Source organism: Bubalus bubalis, chromosome 3 (assembly GCF_019923935.1).
Source record: "Bubalus bubalis isolate 160015118507 breed Murrah chromosome 3, NDDB_SH_1, whole genome shotgun sequence".
Taxonomy (NCBI): Eukaryota; Metazoa; Chordata; class Mammalia; order Artiodactyla; family Bovidae; genus Bubalus; species Bubalus bubalis.
In genome coordinates this window covers 36073944-36096891 of record NC_059159.1, presented here as the reverse complement: position 1 = coordinate 36096891, position 22948 = coordinate 36073944, and the positions used below count along the sequence as shown (strand labels likewise).

General features: G+C 56.4%; 3 protein-coding genes across 14 annotated transcripts; 1 reads left to right on the top strand and 2 right to left on the bottom strand.

Annotated features, from left to right (window-relative positions):
* Positions 1 to 2545: 2545 nt before the first annotated feature.
* On the top strand, positions 2546 to 7623 carry EIF5A (eukaryotic translation initiation factor 5A). Of its 3 annotated transcripts, none has more exons than XM_006060160.3 (6): positions 2546 to 2569; positions 4859 to 5044; positions 6207 to 6311; positions 6535 to 6666; positions 6761 to 6834; positions 6989 to 7623. In XM_006060160.3, the coding sequence occupies exons 2-5, from the start codon at positions 4880 to 4882 to the stop codon at positions 6821 to 6823; spliced, it is 465 nt and encodes a 154-aa protein (XP_006060222.1). In that variant the 5' UTR covers positions 2546 to 2569; positions 4859 to 4879; the 3' UTR covers positions 6824 to 6834; positions 6989 to 7623. The 3 variants fall into 3 exon arrangements, with proteins under 3 accessions (XP_006060222.1, XP_006060220.1, XP_006060221.1); XM_006060158.3 differs by lacking the exon at positions 2546 to 2569 and adding an exon at positions 2807 to 2990; XM_006060159.3 differs by lacking the exon at positions 2546 to 2569 and adding an exon at positions 3207 to 3353.
* GPS2 (G protein pathway suppressor 2) lies at positions 7296 to 10542 on the bottom strand. 3 transcript variants are annotated; one of them, XM_006060156.3, is made up of 11 exons: positions 10402 to 10542; positions 10055 to 10217; positions 9626 to 9735; positions 9440 to 9552; positions 9209 to 9288; positions 9047 to 9129; positions 8701 to 8854; positions 8519 to 8608; positions 8341 to 8420; positions 8161 to 8256; positions 7296 to 7987 (listed from the first exon to the last, which is right to left on the bottom strand). In XM_006060156.3, exons 2-11 carry the CDS (start codon positions 10146 to 10148, stop codon positions 7904 to 7906), a joined length of 984 nt encoding a protein of 327 aa, XP_006060218.1. In that variant the 5' UTR covers positions 10149 to 10217; positions 10402 to 10542; the 3' UTR covers positions 7296 to 7903. The 3 variants fall into 3 exon arrangements, with proteins under 3 accessions (XP_006060218.1, XP_006060219.1, XP_044795287.1); XM_006060157.3 differs by having other exon boundaries at positions 10406 to 10542; XM_044939352.2 differs by lacking the exon at positions 10402 to 10542 and having other exon boundaries at positions 10055 to 10384.
* A 147-nt stretch (positions 10543 to 10689) lies between these two features.
* NEURL4 (neuralized E3 ubiquitin protein ligase 4) lies at positions 10690 to 22698 on the bottom strand. 8 transcript variants are annotated; one of them, XM_025280693.3, is made up of 29 exons: positions 22260 to 22698; positions 20892 to 21336; positions 20631 to 20696; positions 20180 to 20472; positions 19895 to 20006; positions 19718 to 19806; positions 18897 to 18969; positions 18482 to 18746; positions 18082 to 18263; positions 17709 to 17794; positions 17428 to 17602; positions 17139 to 17337; positions 16972 to 17048; positions 16783 to 16861; positions 16298 to 16473; positions 16079 to 16210; positions 15503 to 15648; positions 15175 to 15399; positions 14979 to 15077; positions 14736 to 14897; positions 14376 to 14540; positions 13664 to 13822; positions 13133 to 13312; positions 12906 to 12993; positions 12706 to 12813; positions 12452 to 12596; positions 12189 to 12301; positions 11941 to 12106; positions 10690 to 11383 (listed from the first exon to the last, which is right to left on the bottom strand). In XM_025280693.3, exons 1-29 carry the CDS (start codon positions 22539 to 22541, stop codon positions 11179 to 11181), a joined length of 4692 nt encoding a protein of 1563 aa, XP_025136478.3. In that variant the 5' UTR covers positions 22542 to 22698; the 3' UTR covers positions 10690 to 11178. The 8 variants fall into 8 exon arrangements, with proteins under 8 accessions (XP_025136478.3, XP_025136479.3, XP_025136480.3 ...); XM_025280694.3 differs by having other exon boundaries at positions 16079 to 16207; XM_025280695.3 differs by having other exon boundaries at positions 16304 to 16473.
* Positions 22699 to 22948: the final 250 nt, after the last annotated feature.

Genomic DNA, 22948 nt, shown 5'->3' with positions numbered 1-22948 from the left:
TTTGCCTATTCTGGACATTTCATGTAAACGGAATAATACATTACTGTATGTGGTCTTTTGTGACTTTTATTTAGCATATGTTTCATAGTTATGCCATGTTGTAGTGTGTACCCAGTACATCATTCCTTTTCTTTTTCCCTCTCTTTAAAAAAAAATTATTTTATTTTTGATTACTCTGGGTCTTCATTGTTGCACACAGGCTTTCTCTAGTTGTGGTGAGTAGGGGCTACTCTTTATGGTGGCCTGTGAGCTTCTCTTTGCAGTGGCTGCTTCTTGTGGAGCACAGGCTCTAGGCAAGTGGACTTCAGTAGTTGCAGCAGGCAGGCTCAGTAGTTGAGGTGTACAGGCTTTATTTGCTCCTCAGTATGTGGAATCTTCCTGGACCAGGAACAAACCTGTGTCCCATGCATTCGCAAGTGGATTCTTATCCATTGTATCACCATGGAAGTCCTTCATTCTTTTTTATTGTTGAATAATATTTCATTGTATGGACATACCATATTTTATTAATTCCTTCATCAGTTAATGGACTTTGAGTAGTTTCTACTTTTTGGCTATTATGAACATCTGTGTACAAGAGTTATAAAACTGAGGTGAATTCACATTTTTAAATAAACAGCTCAGTGGTGTTCACTGCATTCAAATTCACGGGTTGTACAACCACCACCTCTATCTAATTCCAAAGCACTTCATCATTCTAAAACTCCATGACCATTAAGCAGTTACTGACCACCAGTCTGCTTTTTGTTTCTTCGAATTTACCTATTCTGCATATCTCACATCAGTGGAATCATATGTGACACTTTTGTTTGGCTTCTTTTACTTGTAACATCTTCAAAATTCATGTGGTTATAGCATGCATTTATACTTCATTCTTTTGTGTGATTAATATTCTATTACATGTATGCACCACAGTTTGTTTATTCATTCATCTGTTGATGGATATTTACGTTGTTTCCACCTTTTTACTACTACTGAATAGCTCTAAGTACTTTCCTGCAATGATTTGAGTACCTGTTCTTAATTTGGGGGTTATATACCTAGGAGTGGAATTCTTGGGTCATATGGACATCTTTGAGAAGAGCAGGAATTGGACTTTTAAACAATGCATCCAGGAAATTTGTGTTTTTTTTCCCCAAAGGAAATGGCAGAAATTTCAGAAAATTGAGTGGGAGGATTTGGGGGTGATAGTACAATGTGCTACGTAAATGTATTAATTCAAGCTAGTGTTCGTAGTGGAGAAGGCAATGGCACCCCACTCCAGTACTCTTGCCTGGAAAATCCCATGGACGGAGGAGCCTGGTGGGCTGCAGTCCATGGGGTCGCTAAGAGACACGACTGAGCGACTTCACTTTCATGCATTGGAGAAGGAAATGGCAACTCACTCCAGTGTTCTTGCCTGGAGAATCCCAGGGACGGGGGAGCCTGGTGGGCTGCCGTTTGTGGGGTCGCACAGAGTCGGACACGACTGAAGCGATGCAGCAGCAGCAGCAGTGCTCGTAGTGCACATCTACCGTGTCCCATCTTAAATAAGAACCAGATTCAGGATTTTGGATTCCAAGCCCAGCTATTTAGTTGCTTGTCTTGTTCCACAATATTGTCCACCAGTCTACGGAAGCAAGCAAGGTAGCCACGAAGGTAGTGCTGAAAACCTAGAAACTAGAGGTAGAGGACTACAAATTTTCAGGAAAAGCAGCAGCTTTCTTCCCTAGAACGAAGACCAGAGAAATTCATTGCGAGTTTCTGGTTTCATGGTCACCTCTTATGAAAGGGAACATCAGTGGAATTCGATATACCACACTTGATAGAGAATTCTTTTCTAAGGGTGTGTGCGTGCGTGTGAGAGTCGCTCAGTCGTATCCGACTGTTTGCGACCCCATGGACTATAGCCTGCCAGGCTCCTCTCTCCATGGAATTCTCCAGGCAACAATACTGGAGTGGGTTACCATTTCTTTCTCCATTTTCTTAGGGTGCTCGTAGACAATTGTTTGGAGACCGCAAAGGACAGCTAAGGGAAAAGAGAAATGCCATGTAAATCTTATTCCAGGATTCAGAAGAATTGCCTCTATGGAAGCCATAGGGACCAATACGGTCTAAGAATTTGAACAAGATGGTGGCTGGGTCGGGGCCGCTCTATCTTTCCGGGTGAAACTCTATGGCAGAGTAGAGGCGCACAGTTTTAGAGAAGTGAAGCTAAGATGGGTGGTAACTCGACCACACTAGCGCGCGGGGAAGAGTGAAGCGGAAAGAGCTCTCTCGCGCATGTCTGGAACGGGGGAGCAGGGGGAGAGGGATGGGTTTTGCGACAAGGGGCCCACCCCACAGTATAAGTTTTCTGAAACGTGTGAGTCTTTCCAGTCCAGCTAAAGTCGAGGTGGGGCGTTTCCTAAGACGCATGCGTTCTAGACAAGACCAGCGATACAGTGGCGTGGTCTTTTCAACGCCTGGCGTACAGACGACGTCTGAGGTGGAAGGGGCGTTCAGCATTCCCAACACGCATGCGCCTTGAGGCCGAGGCGTTTCCTTCAGAGGGTGTGGAGAGTAGGACTCTTTACCGCGCAGGCGCAAGGTTTGTCCGGTAGGGCTGGTGGTCTAACCCGGGGAGAGCAGAGGAGGTTGAAGGGATTAAAAAACCGGATGCGCCTGCGCGTTGCCTACTGGTGGGACGAACTTAGGATTTGTGAGGGGCGGGTTCACGTATGCGCGTCATTGGATGGGTAGGTGGGAGGGAGGGTGGAGAGCAGGGAGTATCTGTGCGCTTGCGCAGTGCGGGGGTGGAGGGCGGAGGAGATAGATAGCACGCTTGCGCGGCTGTCACAGGGCTGCTTGGTTGGTCAGTGGGGAGTCGGCGCCTGCGTACTAAGACCCGTGTGCAGCAGCGGCGGCGGCGGTAGAGGCGGCGGCGGCGGCGGCGGCGGCGGCAGTGGGCTCGGAGGCAGCGGTTGGGCTCGCGGCGAGCGGACGGGGTCGAGTCAGTGCGTTCGCGCGAGGTGAGAGCGGGCAGCGCGCGCGTGCGCGGAACCTTGACTTGGGCCTGGGAGTAGAGATGGAACTGCGCGAGGGTCGGGGAGGGGGCAGAGGGGAGCTGCGGTTCCGCCGCACGGGGTTCCGTCTGCGAGCCGCGCGAGGTGCGGAGATACTTAGGCGCGTGACCCGGTTGGCGCGCGGGGTGACGGTTGGGGCTGGCCGGGTGACGTTGGAGCGACGCAGGGCGGGGGACGGCGAGCCGCGAGGCCGCCACGCGGGAGAGGCCGCCGGGCGGCCACGCCAGGGCGAGAGCCGGGGACCAAATCGGCCCGCCGGGGCAAGGGTACCTGCGCCGTTGTGAACCGGGAGCCGCGAGGCCACGTGAGGTGGGGGAGGGGGCTGTTCGGTGAGAGGGCATGGGGGGGGTTGGCGGCTGGCGGGGGGGGGGGAGGGGAGGCGGCGTGGCTCCGGCCTGGCGCGGCCTTTGAGGAGGGGGCAGGCTGCAGTACCGGAAATGCCCCCCACGGGAGGCTGCCCTCGGGGTCGGAGGCCGCATGGCCGAACGTGGACGGGGGCCGCATGGCAGCGCGGGGACCCCTCCCCCCAGGTCCCGGCCACCGGAAGCCCCGGGCGGCCACATGGTGGGCGGGAGCCGGCAACCCACAGCGCGGAGAGAGCTGGTCTTCGCAGGCACCTAAGGGAGCTTGGAATTTTGAGGAGTGGGAGAGGCCAGAGGCCCGGATCAGGATCACCTCGGAGAGCCCGCTGTGGGCATATGTTACGGCTCCCCCCACCTCATGGATCTTTGGAGCTTTCCCCCTAGCCATCCTGTGAAGTGAGGCGGCCAGCCAGGTGTAAGTGGCGCTCGTCCGTGCTGGGAGGCCAGAGAAATGGGGAAACGGAGGGCGATTGGACGGGAGCCCAACTCTTCTCGGACGTGCCGACGGCGCCTTAAAGTCCCAGGCAGATGAGTTACCCGCTGTGATAGGTGCTCTTCACCTTGTCACTGTCTTTGTCGTGGTGTCTGACCTGAGAGTGCCTGGTTTTAGGGCCTTTAACTCTGTTAGCCTAGTATAATTTATACTACTCACTACTACCAGCCTTTTGCTTTCATTTTATTGTCATTCACCACTCCCCACTCCCCCACTTTCTACTGACTGTACAGGCCGGGCCTGAAAAGCCGACAGGACTGATGCATCCTGGGAAAAGTGGGAGGGCCCTTGAGGAGAGGCTGGGTTCCTGGGTTCCCTTTGGGAAACCAGAGGTGTTTGGCAGGGAGATCAGTTAGAAAACAACTTTGCTTTCTCCCTCTCGGCTGCATCTGCAAATGCATGTTGGAGAGGCGGGAATCCCCCAAAGCGGCCTTGTGGTTTCCTGTACCAGTGACGGGCTCTTGTGTGGATAGAGTGGGGGGGGTGTAACAGAGACGGGTGGGGCTCCCAGTCCTCCGGTCTCCACCCCCTCCCCCCCCACATTAGCCCCGCCTTTTTGCTGGCTCATAGCTGCTCACCTAATTATAGCCCTGGTTATGTGTGGGGAACAGGGGTGGTTGGTTTCAGTGGCAAGTAACACCTGAGTCCTCCCTCGACCAAGAATTAGGCCTTTGCCCATATCAGAGATTTGGGATCCTAAATTCCTGGAGCTTTTGGTATTTCAAGCCACTCTTTTAGCTTTCATTTGGGGTGGGGATCCAGCTTATCTCCACTGCCACACACACCAGTTCTTCGTATTTTTGATCTAATCAGCATTTAGTCTAGAAGCTGTTTTACGTGGGTAAAGGGATAAAGTGCTGGGGGAAAAAAATGAAGCAATGTTTCTAGAGTGGAGTGGGATGGATTGGAGACCGTGTTAATTCTTTCTTCACTGACCCTAGTTCTCTTCTTGACTCTAGTTGGAATCGTAGCCTCTTAAAATGGCAGATGATTTGGACTTCGAGACAGGAGATGCAGGGGCCTCAGCCACCTTCCCGATGCAGTGCTCAGCATTACGTAAGAATGGCTTCGTGGTGCTCAAAGGCCGGCCATGTAAGATTGTGGAGATGTCAACTTCTAAGACCGGCAAGCATGGCCATGCCAAGGTTAGAATTTCATTTCTGTACCTTGCTTTCCCCACCTGCTGTCGTCAGTGCTAGCCCTCTATCTTATTTAGCTCTTGTATTACTTATTACCATCTGGCTCCTGGTGGTCAGTACTCAGCCCTGGACACCTTTTTCAACTATTGCACCAGCCTTCAGCTTCCTCCTCGGTTACCCTCCTGTGCCCCAGCATCCTTGGAGCCCCTTCCTTTCTCCATCTTTGTGTGTCTCCAATTTTTCTTCGTGGTCCTCTATGCTCTGGCTGTTCAGTTGCTTTGTTCTTTTTCCTGGCCTTTGCTTTTTGTATTTGTCTCGCTGAGTCTTTGTAGGTGCTCTTTGTTTCCATTAGTTTGTCCATGTTTTCTCCAATCCTAACATAAAATGCACCCCTCCCCTGGCAGGGCACCAGTGCACATCTCTGCACCTCTACATCACTGCTCCACTCTCCAGTTCCAGCTTTCCCATCACATCTCTGATGCAAGGTCAGAGTGCCTCTACCTGCCCCCTCTTTTTGGAGCCTGCTTGCTTACTTGGTCAGCATTTTCCTTACAGCTTTCCTTGTAACTTCAGACTCCCCACCTCCCCCTCCCCCCCCAAAACTTCAACCTGATTCATCTTTGAATTTCCTCTGCTTTTGTTCCTTAATCACTTTTTCTGTCTTCTATTGACTTGGCATTTGTCATGGGTTACCTCCAAATGTCTAGATCATTCTTTCTGGTTTCCTTATTTCCTATATGTGTAGTTCTGCTCTCTCCCAACTCCTTTTTATTTTCAGCTCTTATTCCTTCCTGTTTTTGAACTCTTTTCTTCCTACCTTCCAAGTTCTCTGCCTTTTATGCCGATGTCAATAAAAGGTCTTGTAAACTTTTACCTAGGTTCCTCCTACTCCCCTGGAATCTTGGTCTCTTGTTAACGTTTTGATAGCTTGAGGTAACTGACTGCTCCAAGGCTGCCCTACAACCTCACCTGTGTGGTCAGCTGCAATTTCAGTGGTGGTCTTTTGGCCTCAGGCTCTTTTTAGAGCCTTTTAGTGTTTTCCTTTTTGAGTTGATTGGTTCAATTCCAACTCTTCTTTGTCCTGACAACCTAGTGTGACTTCCCCCCACCCAGCCAGGGATCTCCTCCATCCTAGAGTATAATTGGATTTCTCTTTGATGTGATGTAGGTCCATCTGGTTGGTATTGACATCTTCACTGGGAAGAAATACGAAGATATCTGCCCGTCAACTCATAATATGGATGTCCCCAACATCAAAAGGAACGATTTTCAGGTATGTAGGTGACGTGATTGTAGGTGGGTTAGTAGTAGTAGTTGGCAGGGGCGGGGGTGGGCAGTAGAAGTTGATACTGACCAAAGACCTTGTGCTGAGAGAAGGGAGATGGGCAAGAGAGGGTATCCGGTGTTAGCTGTTTGCCGCCCTAGTTTGCCCATCACACCCTTCATCCTCAGGCTACTTGGGCCCATATTCAGCTTTCTTCTCTGTCTGCCCCTAGCTGATTGGCATCCAGGATGGATACCTATCACTCCTCCAAGACAGCGGGGAGGTGCGAGAGGACCTCCGTCTGCCTGAGGGAGACCTTGGCAAGGAGATTGAGCAGAAATATGACTGTGGAGAAGAGATCCTGGTATGGTGCTCCCAAGTTTGTACCCAGCTTGTTCTTTGTGCTTCTTCCCCTGCTTTGCACTCAGACATGACTCCCCTTCCCTGTGCTTTCCCAGATCACGGTGCTGTCCGCCATGACAGAGGAGGCGGCTGTTGCAATCAAGGCCATGGCAAAATAACTGGCTCCCAGGTGAGTGTGACTCCCTCCTTTCACATCCTTTATCTCCATCAAAGAGCTAGATTAGCCTTAATGGCTTATTTTCTGCCTCCTAGCATGGTCCTGCCCTGTCCCCCTTTTTCCCTGTGGTTGACCCTGTCTCACCTGGTTTCTCTCTCCTACCCAGGGTGGCTGTGGTGGCAGCAGTGATCCTCCAGCCTGCAGAGGCCCCCTCCCCCAGCCTGGCCCAGCTCTGGCCTGGCCCTTGGCTGGACTCCTCCTACACGATTTATTTGACGTTTTATTTTGGTTTCCCCTACCCCTTCAATCTGTCGGGGAGCCCCTGCCCTTCACCCTGCTCCCTTGGCCAGGAGTGAGTGCACCATGGCCTTGGTGAAGCTGCCCTCCTCTTCTCCCCTCGCACTACAACCCTGGTGGGGGAGACGGGGTGGGTGCTGCTTGTGGTTTAGTTTTTTTTTTTTTTTTTTTTTTTAAAATTCAATCTGGAATCAGAAAGCTGTGGATTCTGGCAAATGGTCCTTGTGCCCTTCCCCAACTCTTACCTAATCTGACCCCTTATTTCCTCCATAGTCTTCTATCCCAAGCACCACCCCCACAAACTGGGGACCAGCCCCCTCCCCTGCCTATGTCTCTCCCCATCTAAAGATGGGGAGGGGAAGAGGAGGAGAGGGGAGGGGACATGCCCCCTCCTCAGGCATCTGGGAGGGCCCTGCTCCCATGGGCTTCATCCTTTCCTGCGGGCTCTCTCCCCGACACATTTGTTAAAATCAAACCTGAATAAAACTACAAGTTTAATATGAAGTCCCCAACTCAGCTGCTTTTTCGAATTAAATGGGTATTTATTTGGAAATCTGAAGAGTATAGGTTGAATGAACTCTGCTGCTGAGTTCATTACAACCAACCCTGCTGTCACTCTGTGATTCCTGCCAGCCACTGCCCACCCTCTAAACAGTCCAGTGGGAGGCAACACAGACAGCAGCCAGGGGTAGTGGCAGGTAGATTTTATTGGCCTGGTACTGGGACACGGGGGATCCTCCCCAAGGGCAGAGGTTGGGGCCAAGGCTGAAGATAAATCTGATGGTCACTTGTGGTAGAATCGTGGGTTCTGGCTGTGCTGGATGAAGGGGAGCCGAGGGCCAGGCTGGCTGGTGGTTGCAAAGCCCGACTGGCAGCGGTGATGAAAGGAGGGCTTTGTCAGTGTGCACACCCTCCTGTCTACTCCACACCAGAGAGCCACCCCAGGGAGGGGAAGGGAAAACAGGGTGGGGGTCGTCTATCCCACCCAATGCTGTTTCCCTGCAATGCAGGGATTCTGAGGAGCTTGATCACCACCCTTACCTTTCCTGCTGCTTGCATCTGCACAGGGAGCTGGGGTGAGGCCAGGAGTCCAGGGGCGGGATGCAGAGCTTGGGGATGCATGGGACGCAGGGAGGACTGCAGAGAACAGTGTCAGCAACTGAGGCAGCCTGAGGCTCCCCTTAGCATAGGTAGCCCTTGACTTTTCAAGGCTCTACTCACTGAGTCAGAGAAGCCAGTCTGCTGGTTAGCATGTTCCATCTGCTTTTGTAAGGACAGGGCACCACCAGGCTGGAGAAACCCTAGGTGGGGAAGGAGGAGTGTGAAGTGAGTAGAGAATGGGGAAAGGAGAAAGGTAGGAAGCATGGAACTGGGCCCCAGCATGGGGTGTTCCCATCACCTGTCTGGGTGGGCTGAAAGTGGCTGTGCACGGCATAGGGCTGTGGCTGTGGCTGAGACAGGTACTGCACTGCAGGAAACGCGGAAGGTGCTGAGGAAGGCAGGAGACCATTAGAACGTCCTTGTAGCCTGTTCAACACTCCTCCCTTTGGGTCTTGAGGAAAATTCCTCTTCCCACCTCACCTCTGAGCTGCTGACTAGGACTGTAGGCAGGCTGCGTGGGTCCATAGTGAGGTGGGGGTTGAGCAGTCCCATAGGCACCACCCGGGCTACCTTGGAATTGCCCATGTTCCGGGGTCCCTGCGAAAGCAGCTGCTGAGCCGACGTAGTGCCGGGTCTAAGAAGGAAGGATGAGAACTTACTGCCTGTCAACTCCATGAAGCAGAAATTTAAGTGACTGCACCCCCATTCCCCCTATTCAGGATGTAGACACACTCAAAACTTGAGTGCTGGCTGGTGAAGATGCTAGGGTCTGGTTGGAAGTAGGAAAAAAAAATTCAGCCTAGACACCCAATCTTCCTGCTCTTACCGTAAGCACCTGGGGTCCAAACATCTGTTTGGCTCTGTCAGCTGCCATGAGGGTGCCTGGGCGATTGTGTCCTCCAGGGCTCCCTAGAGAGGGAGAGGGGTGCTTCATGATGTTGTAACTCCCAGGAGGGCCCATTCTGACCAGTAGTTTCTTAACCCTCACCCTGCATGCTAAGGAGGTGAGTTCCGGTGTGAACTGTCAGGCCTTGCTGGTATGCTGCTGATGTCAGAGTGGTCAGGTCACTGGAGCGAAAGGAAAGCAGGTCAAAGACAAGTCTGTCATGTCCCCACCCCCACACACTCCCCTTCCCATATGCCATTAAACACTGATCTTTTGTTACCTGATCCCTGTTACACTTTGGCCTCGATTTTATTTTTAGCTCTTTAATCTCACCTCTGCTCTTTTCGCCTCCGTTTTTCTTCCTCATGTAAAACTTTCTTGAGCTGCAGGAAAAGCTGATGCTTCTCTTCCTGTAGAGCTAAAAGCTTCTCCTGCAACTTCAAGATCTGGGGAGGGGAGAAAAGATGAAAGCAGGAGAGCCAAGAGACGAAAGAAGGGAGAGATGGAGGGACTGCTTACTTGTTCCTTGGTCTCCTCTAGTGACATTCTTTCTTCCATCTCCTTTTTCTTCCTTCTCTCCTGCTCTTCCTTCATCTTCTGTTCCATCATCTTGTCCACTTCTTCCTCCTCTGGAATAAGAAGCAGAATGGGCAAGCAGGGTGTTAAAATATTAGAACATTAAGAACTGAAGACCAGCAAAAACTGGTTATTCCAGTGCTCTGGAACAGGCTTCATCTCTGTTGGGGGCTGGAACGGGGAAGTTTATTAGGTGCTCTCCAAGGTCCTTCCCAGCTCCAGGCGTGGGCTTTTTAATTCCCACCACCATCACCACGGGGCTAGCTGTCCCTCTGGCTTCGGCCGCCATGCACTGGTCTGCCCGTGGTGGGGGTCACCGTGGACCGCGGGTGCGCCCGAACCGTGCGTCCTCCCGTTTTGGGCCCGGCTCACCCTGCCGCTTGCGCTCCCGCTCCATCATGATGTGTCGGTGCAACGCCCTGGCCATGGCGTTGGACAGCTTCGGACGCTCCAGAAGTGCAGGCATGGTGCTGCTGGGGACGCTCGGGCCGTGAGCGCCCGGCTCTGTCGCTGGCTGCCAGACCTCCGGCCGGGCCTGCGGGGAGGCGGCAGCTCAGTGGGAGCGCGCCGGGACCAGGCGGAAGCCGCCGCCCGCCGCCCCGGTCACGTGTCGGCCGCCCGGCCGGGCCCGCAGCGCGGCTCTTTCGCGTGCGCGGGCCTGGGTCTCGGCATCCGCGCTCCCGTCCCTGCCCGCCACCCGGGCTCCCGCCCCACCCTACCCGCCTTCTCGTCGCTTTCTCTGTGGCCTCCCGAGCGGCAGGGCCGCGGCGTCACATCCGGCCGCTAAGCCGAATCCTTCCGGAGTCGGGCCGCCGCGGGCTCGCTGGTTGGGCGGAGCGGCGCAGACGGAAGTGCCGGCGACGGGTGCCCGTGGCGTCCAAACCCCGCCTATGTGCCCCCACGAGACTTCCCCAACCCGACCTGCCCAGCGGGCGGAGTCCCCGAAGTTGGCGGGGCCGGGGCTCCTCCTGCGGGCGAGAGGCACGCGAAAGAGGGGCCGAGGCGGCTGCTCTTTGACTGCGTTTATTGGCTCCTTAGAAATCAGAGTCAGTAACAACTGTACAGAGGCCCGAGCCCCGGCCCCCGCCTTCCCCACTCCCGCCCGGGCCGGAACAGCAGCTTCGTTGGGGCACGGGGAGACGCCTCTGGGATTCACAGTAACCAGGGAACAGAAACGGAAATAAATTAAGTGTATGGGGGAGGAGTTGCGGGGAGTCATGCTCCCCAGATCAGTGCATGGAGAGGGTTTCCCGGGGTCTGCGGCCGGGGTCCCCGCTGCGCCCTCACCTCGAAGGGAGGGACGTCCCCTTCCAGCCGGGGCACGGAGCCAAGCTCCGCTTCCCAGCTAGTCTTGAGAGCCTGCCCACACGCTCCTGTGCATCTGCCAGGCTGAGCACCATGCATGTCGCGGGGCGCTGGAATGACCTGGAGGCAGTCATCATTCCGAGTCCACGGGCCGAGGCCCAACTGTGCTTGTAGTGGCGCGGCCTCGCCCCTCACTCCACCCGTACCAGCAGGGCATAGAGGAGCGTGGCCCCTTTCTCCTTGGTCACCCACTCAAGTTCGGCTGGGCTGAAGTGCGGATCGGGAGGCTCTCTGAGGGCCGCAGAAGGGGGTCCCGGGGTGTAGGAGCCAGGGCGCACACACACCTGGAACGCCACCTGGGCCTGGTGCGTCCGCTGGGATTTGGGGTCCCGGAATCTGTCACGTAACAAGCAGAAATAGGGCAGTGAGGCCTCTGGCCCCAGTACCTCTGCCCCTTGGCACCTGCAACCACCGCAATTAGCAACAGGCCCTGCTGTTGCTGGTAGTCACTCCTTCCTTATAGGGGCTTGGCTGCAGCCTCATCTCTACCTGAAATGGTATTCCTCCCAATGCCTGCTCGACTGACTCCATGCTGCCAGTCTTTGCTCAGATTCACCTTCTTAGCGATATCTACCTGGACTACCCTATCTTGTGTGCTCCAACCACACTCCTGATCCACTTCACTCTGCTCTACTTTTCGCTTCCATAGTACTTACTTGTCACCTTTAAAAATACTAAATAACTATGGATAAACATTCTAGAGCAAGAGAGGACATAAGTTCCACGTGACCAGGGTTCCCTTCTTTGTTCTTTGTGATAGAACAAAATAAATGGTACTTGTACAAAGACTGTGAATGAAGGGCTGGCTGGAGACTAAGGCACTAGGGAGACAAGGTGGACAGGAGGGAATCATGGAGACCCATGTGGCCCTGGGGCCCCTCCCATGTACTCACTGCACTTTGGATGCCAGGGTCTCAGCCCCAGCATATTGAAGGGAGGGGGAAAGCAGCACTGGAGGGGGCTGCTCCTCCCGGGGAGGTGCACAGTTCTCTCCAGGCTCCTCAAACCCTGTCCCAGGCTCTCCCTTCAAGGGCCGGCAGCTCAGGATGGAAGCAGTGCCTGCGAGGGAGGAGAGCTGGGTCAGGGTGGCCCTCCTACCACCCACAGGCCCACCTGCCCTGCGTCTGCTGGTGCTACGTACCTGCCCCCAGCTCCCCTCGGTCCAGCACCCTCCGGACAGCCGCCACGTTGCTTCCATGGTAGGCCATGTGCCACTTCTTGGTTAGTGTCCCAGCCTCCAGGCGGGGGTTCACCCTAGCAGGTGGACAGACAGGACAAAGGTTATTGGCTCCCCAAGGTCATTCCCCAGACAAGAAGGTTTGTCTTCCACACATCCTCTCAGGACATTTTCCCAGGGTGGGTAAAGGATAGTGCAGGAGGTGCACAATCCTTCCTTCTACATACCTGAGGTTGAACCTGCACCAGCCAAAGGGCAGAGCGTATTCACGGGGGGGCTCCCCTCGGCGCCTGTGGGCCTCATCCCCTCGAAGTTTTCGGCAAGACTCACAGTAGCACAGGCTACGCTTCGGCGGAGGCATGAAATAGTCCTCTGTGGAGAGTGAGCAGCAGACTTTGTGGCATGGCCCCCACCCTGGGGCTCAGCCACAGCCCGGAGCTGGGCCGGGGATAAGGGAGGTTCTGGGGGCCTGGGGACTCACCAGGAAGCAGCAGCAGTTCCTGGAAACGGGAGCAAAGGGCGTGATACTCACAGCTTTTGAGGGGGCTAGTGGTGGGCGGTGGGCCCCAGCACACACTCTCCTTGATACCTGAGGGAGCAGAGTGGGCCCATGTCACAGGGGCTGGAGCCAGAAGTACAAAGTCAGGGTGAGGTGGGCCCTGGCCCCTTGGCCTGGCTCACCATCCACCATGTCAGCTTTCTCCATGTCCCCTTGGGTTCCAGCACTTTTCCCACTGGCAGCCCCTGGTTCAGGGCTCACGATTGTCACCTGCAGAGAAGAGGCGTGGTCAGTCAGGGTGTGACCAGCCCCCAGGGCCTGCTGATCCCTTCCATGAACTACTGGCTTCCCCTTTCCTGGGACCGCCCAGCCTCCCAGGTACCACTCCTCTCCTCCCACGGCCACTCACCTGCTCACACTGCCCATAGAGGTCCACGAGCGCATGGCAGGGCTGGGGGACATCTGGCACAGCCACCCCCTGGTCCATCCCGTTGATATGGAGGTGCAGCCCCCCAGAGCTGTCCAGCCGCAGTCCCAGGATGGTGCCTTCTGGACACGTGTCCAGATTCGGACCAAATTTCTCACAGATCTAGGAGGAAAGATCTATTGTCTTCAGGGAGATCAGACTCCCAACTGGCAGCAGCCACCGCCGCCCTTCACTAAGCTTTGCCAGTCCCTGGGTTTTGCCTCTACCCTTGCCCACTGCTTCAGTTACCTAAAGTCCACCTTCCCTTTCCCCCCTTGTGACATTCTCAATGGCAGGGATGTCGGAGGAGGCAGTGAGCCTGAGACTGTCCAGGTAATGGCACTCACAGCTCTGCCCACCTGCTACAGGGCCACTATACACCTGTGCTCCTACCTCCAGGGCTCAGGGCCCCTCTTCTCCCTCGGCCAGCCACTCCCTCTGAGAGGCAGGGCCCTCTCCCTGCTCCCCACCCACCTTGAGGCCATTGTGGAAGACCCCTCGGCCCCGCAGCAGCCAGGCTGCCCGTTTGAGGGCACAGGCAGAAGCAGGGAAGTTGAGCCTCTCCGGTGGGCAGGTGATGACTCCCAGGACAAGGGAAGATGTCCACTGCCGGTTCAGGAAGTCTATCCGCACCTGGGGAGAAGGCAACTGCTTCACAATCATAGCCTCCTGCAAAGAGGTCCCCCATCCAGCAGGACCGGGCTCCTCACCCCCGCCAGGGAGAGAAGACGGCACCCCAGAGTGCAGCCTGGGATGCAGCCCGTTCTGATACCTGGAGGGACCCGAAATGGCCAATTTGTTTGTGTCCTTCCCTCTTTCAGCCTTGGTCTTGCTATAAAGGATTCTTGTCCCCGGGGGTTTCCTTCACCTGCCTAACTGACATCTTCACAGCATAATGCCCCCTCCCCTGGAAAGCATGCCCCGTTCCCACATACAGCATCAGGAGCCTTCCTGGCCTCCCCAAGCCCCTCCACACTGCTTCCCTCATCACAGCCCTCAGGTGGATACTTCCTGGAAACTGATCTACAACTCCTACCACAGGATATGAGCAAACACCCAGAAAGCTAAGGGGCATGCATGCCTTCCACTTCACCCTCCACTTGGAGAAAAAAAAGCCTTTCTACAGGAGAGTTGGCCCCGGGTCACCTGGAGCAAGAGGAGCTAGGGATAAGGAGGTGTAGCTCACCTGGACCAGCAGCTGGGGCACCAGGGGCTGGTTGATGACAACTATGCCCTGGTTGTAGCTGGCCACTCGTGTGGCTGTACGGTTCCCATTGGACAAGAGAATATTCTTCCCATGGTTCTCCAGGAACTCAAGGGCTGTGGGCATAATGGCCACTTGGTTCTGGCCCTGGTAAGGAGGAGAGACTGAGCTGCTGGGAGTGCCGACTCAAAACCGAAGCCACCCCACCAGGATGGACATAGAGCCTGCCAATAAGCCTCTGGCCATCCAGGACTAGATCAGGGAATCCGAAAATGACCTGGTGGCTGATGGCCCACCAACAGTCCATCCCTGAGCCCAATGGTTCCTGCTGCCACCTCTTACTTCCAGGCCATGCTCCTCGCCTTCGTCGTCCTCCTCGCCCTCACTGCCGGTGTCCGAGCTGGGGGAAGGAGGCTGAGTGCCTTCTGGCTCATCCAGACGGGTGGAACTGACAATAGAGACACTCCGCACTGGCCCATATAGATCCAACACAGCCCACACGCTCTGTAGGCACACAGACCGGAAGTTAGGAATTAGCGGAGGACCTTGATCCTCCTCCAGGTCCATGGAAGGTCTGGGGTCTACCTTGGCAATGCCGGTGGCTGCAGGACCCATATCCTCTCCATCTACCAGGATGTGCATTGTGTCATCTGCCCCTCGGCGAATGCCCACACGGCTTCCCACCTAGGGCCAAGGCATGGCAAGGACAAGGGCTCAGCCCACCTCTCCCCGCCGCCCCCACTCCCAGGCCCACCTGCAGCCCTGGGGTCAGCTGCCTCACCCCCAGCCTCTCCAGGTTCCGGCCATAGTTCATCCTCTGGAGTTGCCCGTCGCGCCTCACTTCACAACTGGACACCATCCAGGTGGTCTTTGTCCGGAGCTCTGGCAGGGAGGGAGGCAGTCCCGGGCCCCCACCTGCGCCGGGCCCCATGTCCCCAGGCGCTAGCGTGGTCAGCCCTAGGCGGAGGGAGCCGGCCCACTTCTCATCCAGCTCCTCCACCTTCACCTGGGAGACAGAGGAACCCTCAGCGCACTGCAGGAGGATGGGAAGCAGGCTGGCCCTGCCATGGAGGTTTGGTGGCCCCCTGGGTCACATTGCCACAGCCCACCTCGAAGATTTCCTCACTCTTGAGCTCCTTGGTGCTGAAGACGAGGCCATGGGCATAGCCGGCTGCTCGCACTGCCCTCGTGCCGTCTTCCTCCAGAGCAATGTTCTTGCCACAGATGCTGTGGAATCGGTGGGCCACGCCAGCCACTGTGGGAAGACAGGACCAGAGGAAGGGGAGGATTGGGGCAGCAAGCTTCAGAAAGGACAGGGCGAGGCTTTCAGATGCAGCAGGAAGTCGACATGATGGTCCCACCTCCGGTCTTCCCTCAAGAACTTTGATACCTCTTTGACCACAGCAGGACTCAGTCCCAAACCTGCCATGCCCAGCGATGGTGTCCCAGCCCTTTGGTGGCAGGGAAGCATCCAGGCCCTGTGTCCAGGTGGAACTTCCTCCCCTCTTCTTGGCTGCTCCCCACCAGGGGCTGAGCCCTCCCCCTTCCCCTTGGTCTACCACTGCTGCAGCCAGCCTGTCTAAACAGCTTGCCTGACCTGGAGGCTGTACCCCTCAGGCCCACCACAGGCAGACAGAGCCCTTCCCCGCTCCCTCCCTGCCAGCCTCCCTCTCTGCCAGCTAAACCTGGGGAGTGCAGGGGGAACGACTTCTCAGTGGCGGTGTTGCTGGTCGCTAGGCTGTTGTCCATGGGGCCGGTGGCATTGGTGATGGACACTTGGACACACTGGCCGTACAGATCCACTACTGCATACACTTCTAAGTAAGAACAGAAGGTGTCAGCAGCCCAGTAGCCTGGGATGGACTGGGCCGAAGGTGGCAGGTCGAAAGCCACAGAATAGTCACCTTTACCGGGAGGCAAGCCTGAGCACGCAGCGCCTTGGTCCTGGCCGTTGATGAAGTAGTGCAGGTCGCCCTTAGCCGTGCGCATCATACCGATGCGGGCTCCAGTGCCCAGCGCGTCAAGATCACACCCGTAGTTGTTGCGCATGGTGTTCCCATCTTGCATGATGGCTGTGCCGCTGCAGGGATAACAGAACGGGTAGATCGGCCTCCCACCTTCCTCCCCACACAGGCCTCTGCCCCATCTCTGCTTGTCGGAATTGTCCAGGGCCTTGGACTGGGATTAACCTGGGGTGTGAGACCCAATCTTGTCTCCTGCACCCTGGAAACCCCCCAGGCAAAAGTAGAAGCTACCCTAAGGGTCTAGGGGGAGGGAACAGCCAGACCACCTAGGTCTGTCATGGTCTACACCTACCATAGGCCCCAAACCCTGCTTCCCTCATCCCGGCCAGCTCCACCAAGCTGGCTGCCAAAGCAGACAGCCCAACCTCAGCATCCACGTGTCATAGTCAATGTCTGTCATAGTGTTGGGGAATTCAAGGTCCTCCGGCCGAATAGCGGTCACTCCTAGAAGGAGGCAGGGGTGGGTCAGAGCCAAGTCCCCAGCCTCTGGCAGCCAGCACCTCCCCAGCACATGTATACATACACACACACACACACACACACACGCCCCTCACCAGCCTCAATGGAGCCTGACCAGCGGTCCACCATCTTCTGAATGACGATTTCAAACAGCTCGCCATCTCTCAGGGCTCTGCCAGGAGAATGGCCGTCAGACAGGCCCCACTTGGGTGGCTGATGCTGAGCAGTAGGGAAGTAGGGACATAAAAGTCCAGATACTGACCGGTTGGAGATGACGATGGCATCGTTGAACTCGCTGCGGCAATTGTGGCGGAGTGCAGTACGGCCCCCGTTGGTGATGACCGCATTGCTGCCATGCAGCTGGTGGAAGCGGAGGTCCGAGCCCCCAGCCCCAGACGATGGAGAGCTTGGAGACACCTGGTTGTTCCCCTCAGGGAGTGGTTCAGGGACTTGGGGCACCTCTGCAAGTGGACATCACCCTTTAGGCCTACAGTCATCTCTGAGGCCTCCCAAGGCCACCCCAGGCCCTGCCCAGCCCGGCCCTCACCCACGTCGTCCACAATGGTGGCCTGGGCCGCCTGGCCATAGAGATCCACTACAGCATAGACTCCTGGGGGCACATTCCAGGCAGCGGGACCCTGAGTCATGCCGTTGACGAAGAAGTGGAGAGTCCCGTCCTCCCGCCGCACAACGCCCACCGTGTCCCCTGCCTTGGAAGAAGGGGGGCTGGAGTGAGGAGTCAGGCTGAGTTCCTACCTGGGCTGGTCCTTCAGCAGCTCCACCTGGCCTGCCTCCCCGCTACCGACAGGTGCCAGTTCCCCCAGTCTCCCACCTTGAGTCGGTCCAGGTTGTGCCCATATTCATCCAAGATGGTCGTCCCATTGTGCATCACCCCATTCCCTGTCATCATCCAGGTCCCTAGTGAACAACGAGTGGCAAAAGCCATGAAGAGGAAGCCAAGACTTCTTTCCTTTACACAGTAGTCCCCCAGTTACTTCCGGAAGCTACCAGTCCAGCCTGCCTTTTCTTCTCAGGGCAGAGCAAGAAAATTCTGCAGTTCTCACACCAACCACAGGCCCTATCCACATGGCATGCCTCAGGCACTGAATGTGTCATCACAAACGTGACAAGTGAAAGAGTCTGGAAAACAGGGACGGCTTCCCCCCTAGCATCTTATCCTGGCCCTGCCCTTCCTGGGAGCTCACCAGAGCGCAAGTTGGTCATGGTGGAGGGCAACTGGAGGTAGGCAGGGTTGTGGGTGGTGACGCCAATCTCAATGGAGCCAGCCCACTTGTCCACCATCTTGTCGATGCGCACCTGAAACACCTCTCCATCCCGCAGGGCTCTGCTGCTCAGCACCACACCATGATTGAAGTCGTCGGTGGCACTGAGGGCATGGCAAGTGGGGACTCAGATCCCACCACACACAGTGCCCCAAAGCTCAGCCCTGCAACGCCCAGTGACACCCACTGCCCAGGTCAAGCACCCACGGTCCACACTCCAGGAGGCCCCCCGACCAGACTCCCACGGCCTCCCATTTGCCCACCCCTCCCCCAATCCCCTCATAGCCCCTCCGCAGGCTTCTCCCCACCCCATGGGCCATACTGGGGCCTCAGGGCAGTGCGTCCCTCGTGGGTGATGGCTGCCTTCTGCCCACAGTTGGGGTGGAAGAGCAGGCGCTCGGGTTCTGCCTGGGTTGTAGGAGCAGCCCGGCGGAGAGCACCCTCAGGGGACAGAGCCCGCAGGATGGCATTGTTCCGGCGAAGGCGGTCACTGTGGTTGTTATTGTGGACGATGGTCACCTTCACGGCCATCCCATACAAGTCCACCACACCGTACACCACTGGGGGTGTCAGGGGGGTCGCCACACCTGCAGGGGTGGAAGGCACAGGGAATGGAAGAATGACGGCCGTCTCATTGTGCATGGGACGAGGGGAGAAGAATCAATAAAGGGAGAATGAGATAGACCCCCCCTCAGTGAAAGCCCTGGCCCAGCCGCCCTCTCTGAGCTTCTCCTTACCCTGATCAATGCCATTAATGAAGAAGTGTAGGGCAGAGTTGGACTTCCTCGTGAGACCAATGTGGTCACCCTCCTATTCAAAGCAGAAAAATAAAAACCTGGAATCTTTTGACAGCTAGGCTCCAGACTTGTCCTGGACACTGAGAACAGAGTAGTCCTCCAGCCTTCCCATCAACCAATGCGACAGGGGAACAGCTCCAACTGGTTCCCATGCATCTCAGACCACTCCGAATGTTCAAGGCAAGTCAGGCACTATGTTAAACTATCTTATCAACACCAACTCAACCTTCATGGCACTCTATCAAATAGTACCAACAGGCTCATTTTCAGACATTAAGAAAAAAAAAAAAAACTACCCAAAAAGATGAGCTTCTGGCCACAGGTCACCACCACCAAAGGCCAAACTGAAAGAAGAATGGAACCCATCTGACTGCAAAATTTGAGTGCTTAACAGTTGGGCAGCCCTGCCTTCTCAGAAGGAAAAGTGAAAGTCAATCATTTGTGTCCAACTCTTTGTGACCCCACGGACTGTAGCCTGCCAGGCTCCTCTGTTCATGGAATTCTCCAGGCCAGAATACTGGAGCGGGTAGCCATTTCCATCTCCAGGGGATCTTCCCAAACCAGGGATCAAACCCAGGTCTCCTGCTTTGCAGGCAGACTCTTTACCATCTGAGCCCACCAGGGAAGCCCTTCTCAGAAGGAACCTTCAGACAAAACATAAAGGGCCTTCCTCCACGTCAGAGAGTACGGAGCCCAGGCAGGACTGCTCGGTATATACTGGGGTGCCCCTGGAGAGAGGCCGGCGCTGTGTCCACCCTCACCTGCAGCTCATCCAGGCTGAATTCACAGTACTCCCGGCGGGTGCCCTTGCCATTGGTCAGGATCCCACAGCCGCTCATCATGATGGTACCTGGGAAAGCAGACACCTTGGTTAGGGTATGGGCTCCCTGCAGCTTGGTGACCACAGGCCACGCCCCCACCATGCCAGGGGCTGGTACCTGACTGCAGGTTGGTCATGGTGGCTGGGTACTCCAGATTGTTGGGGTTGTGGGTGGTGACACCAATCTCAATGGAGCCTGACCACTTATCTACGAGCTTATCGATGCGGATCTTGGGTGGAATGACAGTGTAAGGGAGAGGAGAAATGTAAACGCAGAAAAAAAAATCTCTCCACCCTTTGAGCTTCCCTAAGCCACCTCCACCCTCTGCTAGCATTGGGGATCGAGCCCCATCTCTAGTTCCCAGAGGGTGAGACGCTGGCCAGGCCCCAACACCTTGCACACCTCAAACATCTCATTGTCCCGGAGTGGGCGATTGGTCATGACAACCCCATTGTTGAATTCATCCAGGGGCCGGCGGCGCTCAGCGGTCTTATTATTGTTGCTGAGCTTGATGAGGGTTCCACACTTCTCATGGAAAAGCAGAGCATCGTTGGAGGTGACAATGGGCGAGGTGGCAGCACCGCTAGGCCCCGGTGCTTCAGGGGGGGAGCTCAGGTTCACATTCAGGAGCCCCCCGTTGTACGCAGACAGGATGGCATTGCTCACCACCTCGGAGAGCTCCATGCCGGCAAAGTCTGCAACAGCAGGACACAGGAAGGAAGCAGAAATGCGTCTTCTCAGTCTCAGGCTCACCATGCTCTCCCTACCCCTCTCCTGAGGTCTCCCCCCGCCACCCCCCCCACCATCCACCTCATGTCCTGCTCCCTTTCCCAGGCCTCCCAGGAACCCTCACCATTATGCGACTCAAGGCTGTTAGGAAACATCTCCGGCCGGGCCTGCGCTGGGGATACCATGAAGGCTGAGGACCAGGTGGAATGGGAGGGGAATAAGGGTTCAGCCCCTGCTGCAGGGACCACAGCCAGGAGACCCCTCCACTAGCCCCTGCTCTCCCAGCCCACACCCAGCCTCACTTGTCATTGCCCTGCCCCGCCCCCGTCCCTTCAGCCATTCCCTCTGCCCCGTCCCCCCACCACTGCCCTAGCTGCATTCTCACCTTCATCCCCAGAGGTCCCTTGTTCAGCCAAGGCAGAATCTTCAGCGGGGGCAGAAGGCTCAAGGGGAGGAGTGGGGCTGGGAGTAGGGGGGCTGAAGCCCGGCTCAGGGGGGAGCACAGTGATCTGGGTGCACTTGCCGTAAAGGTCCACGACGGCCCAGACACGAGCCGGAAGGCCCGTGGCAGCCACGCCACAATCCCGCCCGTTCACCCAGAGCCGCAGCTCCCCGGCAGCCGTGCGCTCCACGCCCACACGGTCCCCTTCGCCAAGCTGGTCAAGGTCCTGCCCATACTCCTCCAGCACAGACCGTCCATCCCTCAGCACCGAGCAGCCCGACACTACCCACGAGCCCCCCTTCAGCCCTGTGGCGCTGCTTGGAAAGTCCAGCACATTGGGGTCCAGTGCCGTCACCCCAATCTCAATGGAGCCACTCCAGGAGTTGACCTGTGATGGGGCGGTAGACAGTGCCTCAGGGTGGGCTACGAATGGGTCTCCTGCATTTCACAGGCCACTGTGTCCCCCTCTTCCCACCTCTCAGACAGCTAACTGGGCTTTTCTCTCTTGAAATACAAGGCATCCCCAATCCAGAGATCCAGTCCCACAAAGTATTTTCTGGACTCTGGTCTCAGGGAATGATTAGACTTGCTCTCCTTTAGTAACTCTCTTCTGTACTCTGGGTGCACGCTGTCTATGATTCCATGCTCTTCCCACGCTGGCTCACCAAGCTGGCTAAATTCCCTGGCTCCAGGCTCCTGCCATCTCGAACTGCTCTGGTCTCTGTGGCTCCTCAACCAAATTCACAGCTCTCCATACTTGCTGGTATATTGCTCGTTCTCTCTCTATGGGCCTCTCTCCTAGGCTCTGGCTGCACTCAAACTCACTCTCCTCCCAAATTCTACCTCTGTGCACCTGGCATTTCCGCCGCATCACCGCAAAGGCACACACATCTCTTGCTTTGAGTATCTCTCCTCACCCATCTTTCTGTCCCCTTCGGTGTGCTTTTATTCTTCAATGGTTGTTCTTTTCTTGGTTATCTCTCTTCTTCCATCATATATGTGACATCTCTCCATCCTCCATCTCCCAGAAATTATCCCAGGAGGATTGTTCTCTAATCATTATAGTGGGTGGGGCCCCGTGTCCCTTCCCTGCTCCTGGATCTTGACAAAACTTAAGCTCTCCTTGTCTCCTTCTCTTTGTGACTTAATGTTTCCGCTCTATGCTCCCTTCCTGCTCATCACCTAGTGTTCTGGCTAGCGGTTCCCTCTCGGTATCTGGTAATGTGGGCTACCCTAGCTGTCCTCCCCCATCGCCTTCTGGTCCCCTCCCACCACCCTTCACATCTCGCTTCCGCGGCCCCAGCTCCGCACCTTGCGGTCGATGCGGACGGTGAAGACGCGTCCATCGCGCAAGGGTTCCCGACTCAACACCAGCCCGTGGTTAAACTCCTGGCCTGGCTGCTGCCGCCGCGCCGTACGCCCACAGGCCGACAAGCTCACCAAGCGCCCGGTGCGCGGATGCAGCTCCCCGCTGCTGCCCAGACCCCCGCCGGACCCCGGCCCTGGGCCGCTCCCGCCGGGGCCACCACCCCCACCCGGCCCCGGCCCGGGGCCTCCCCCGGAGCCCCCATTCCCACCCGACCCCGCCGCCATCGCCGCTGACACCGGGGCCGCGCGACAGCCGCGCTTGGCGGCACCGTGGCAACCGCGGTGCACGGACGCCCTAGGGGAATAGGACTCGGGGGCTGGGGCCAGATATGCTTTACGGCAGTGCCGGGCAATAAAGCATCCCGGAGTAGGGAACTAAGGACTACTACGGTGGGAAGAGAAAGGACGACAGAGTCGGGCAGGTTTGCTTTACGGCACGGGCGAGGGAGTGGCTCCAGAGGGGCGAAGACGGGCCGGGAGCTTTTGCGACAGTGGAAGAAACGACTGCCGCAGGCCCTTTTACGACTTGGGGGTGGTGCCCAAACACTTTCAGCTTTGCGACACCGACGGCCCTGCCTTCGTTGAGGACAAGCAACACTTTGAAATATTCGCTTTACGGCAAGAGGAGGCGG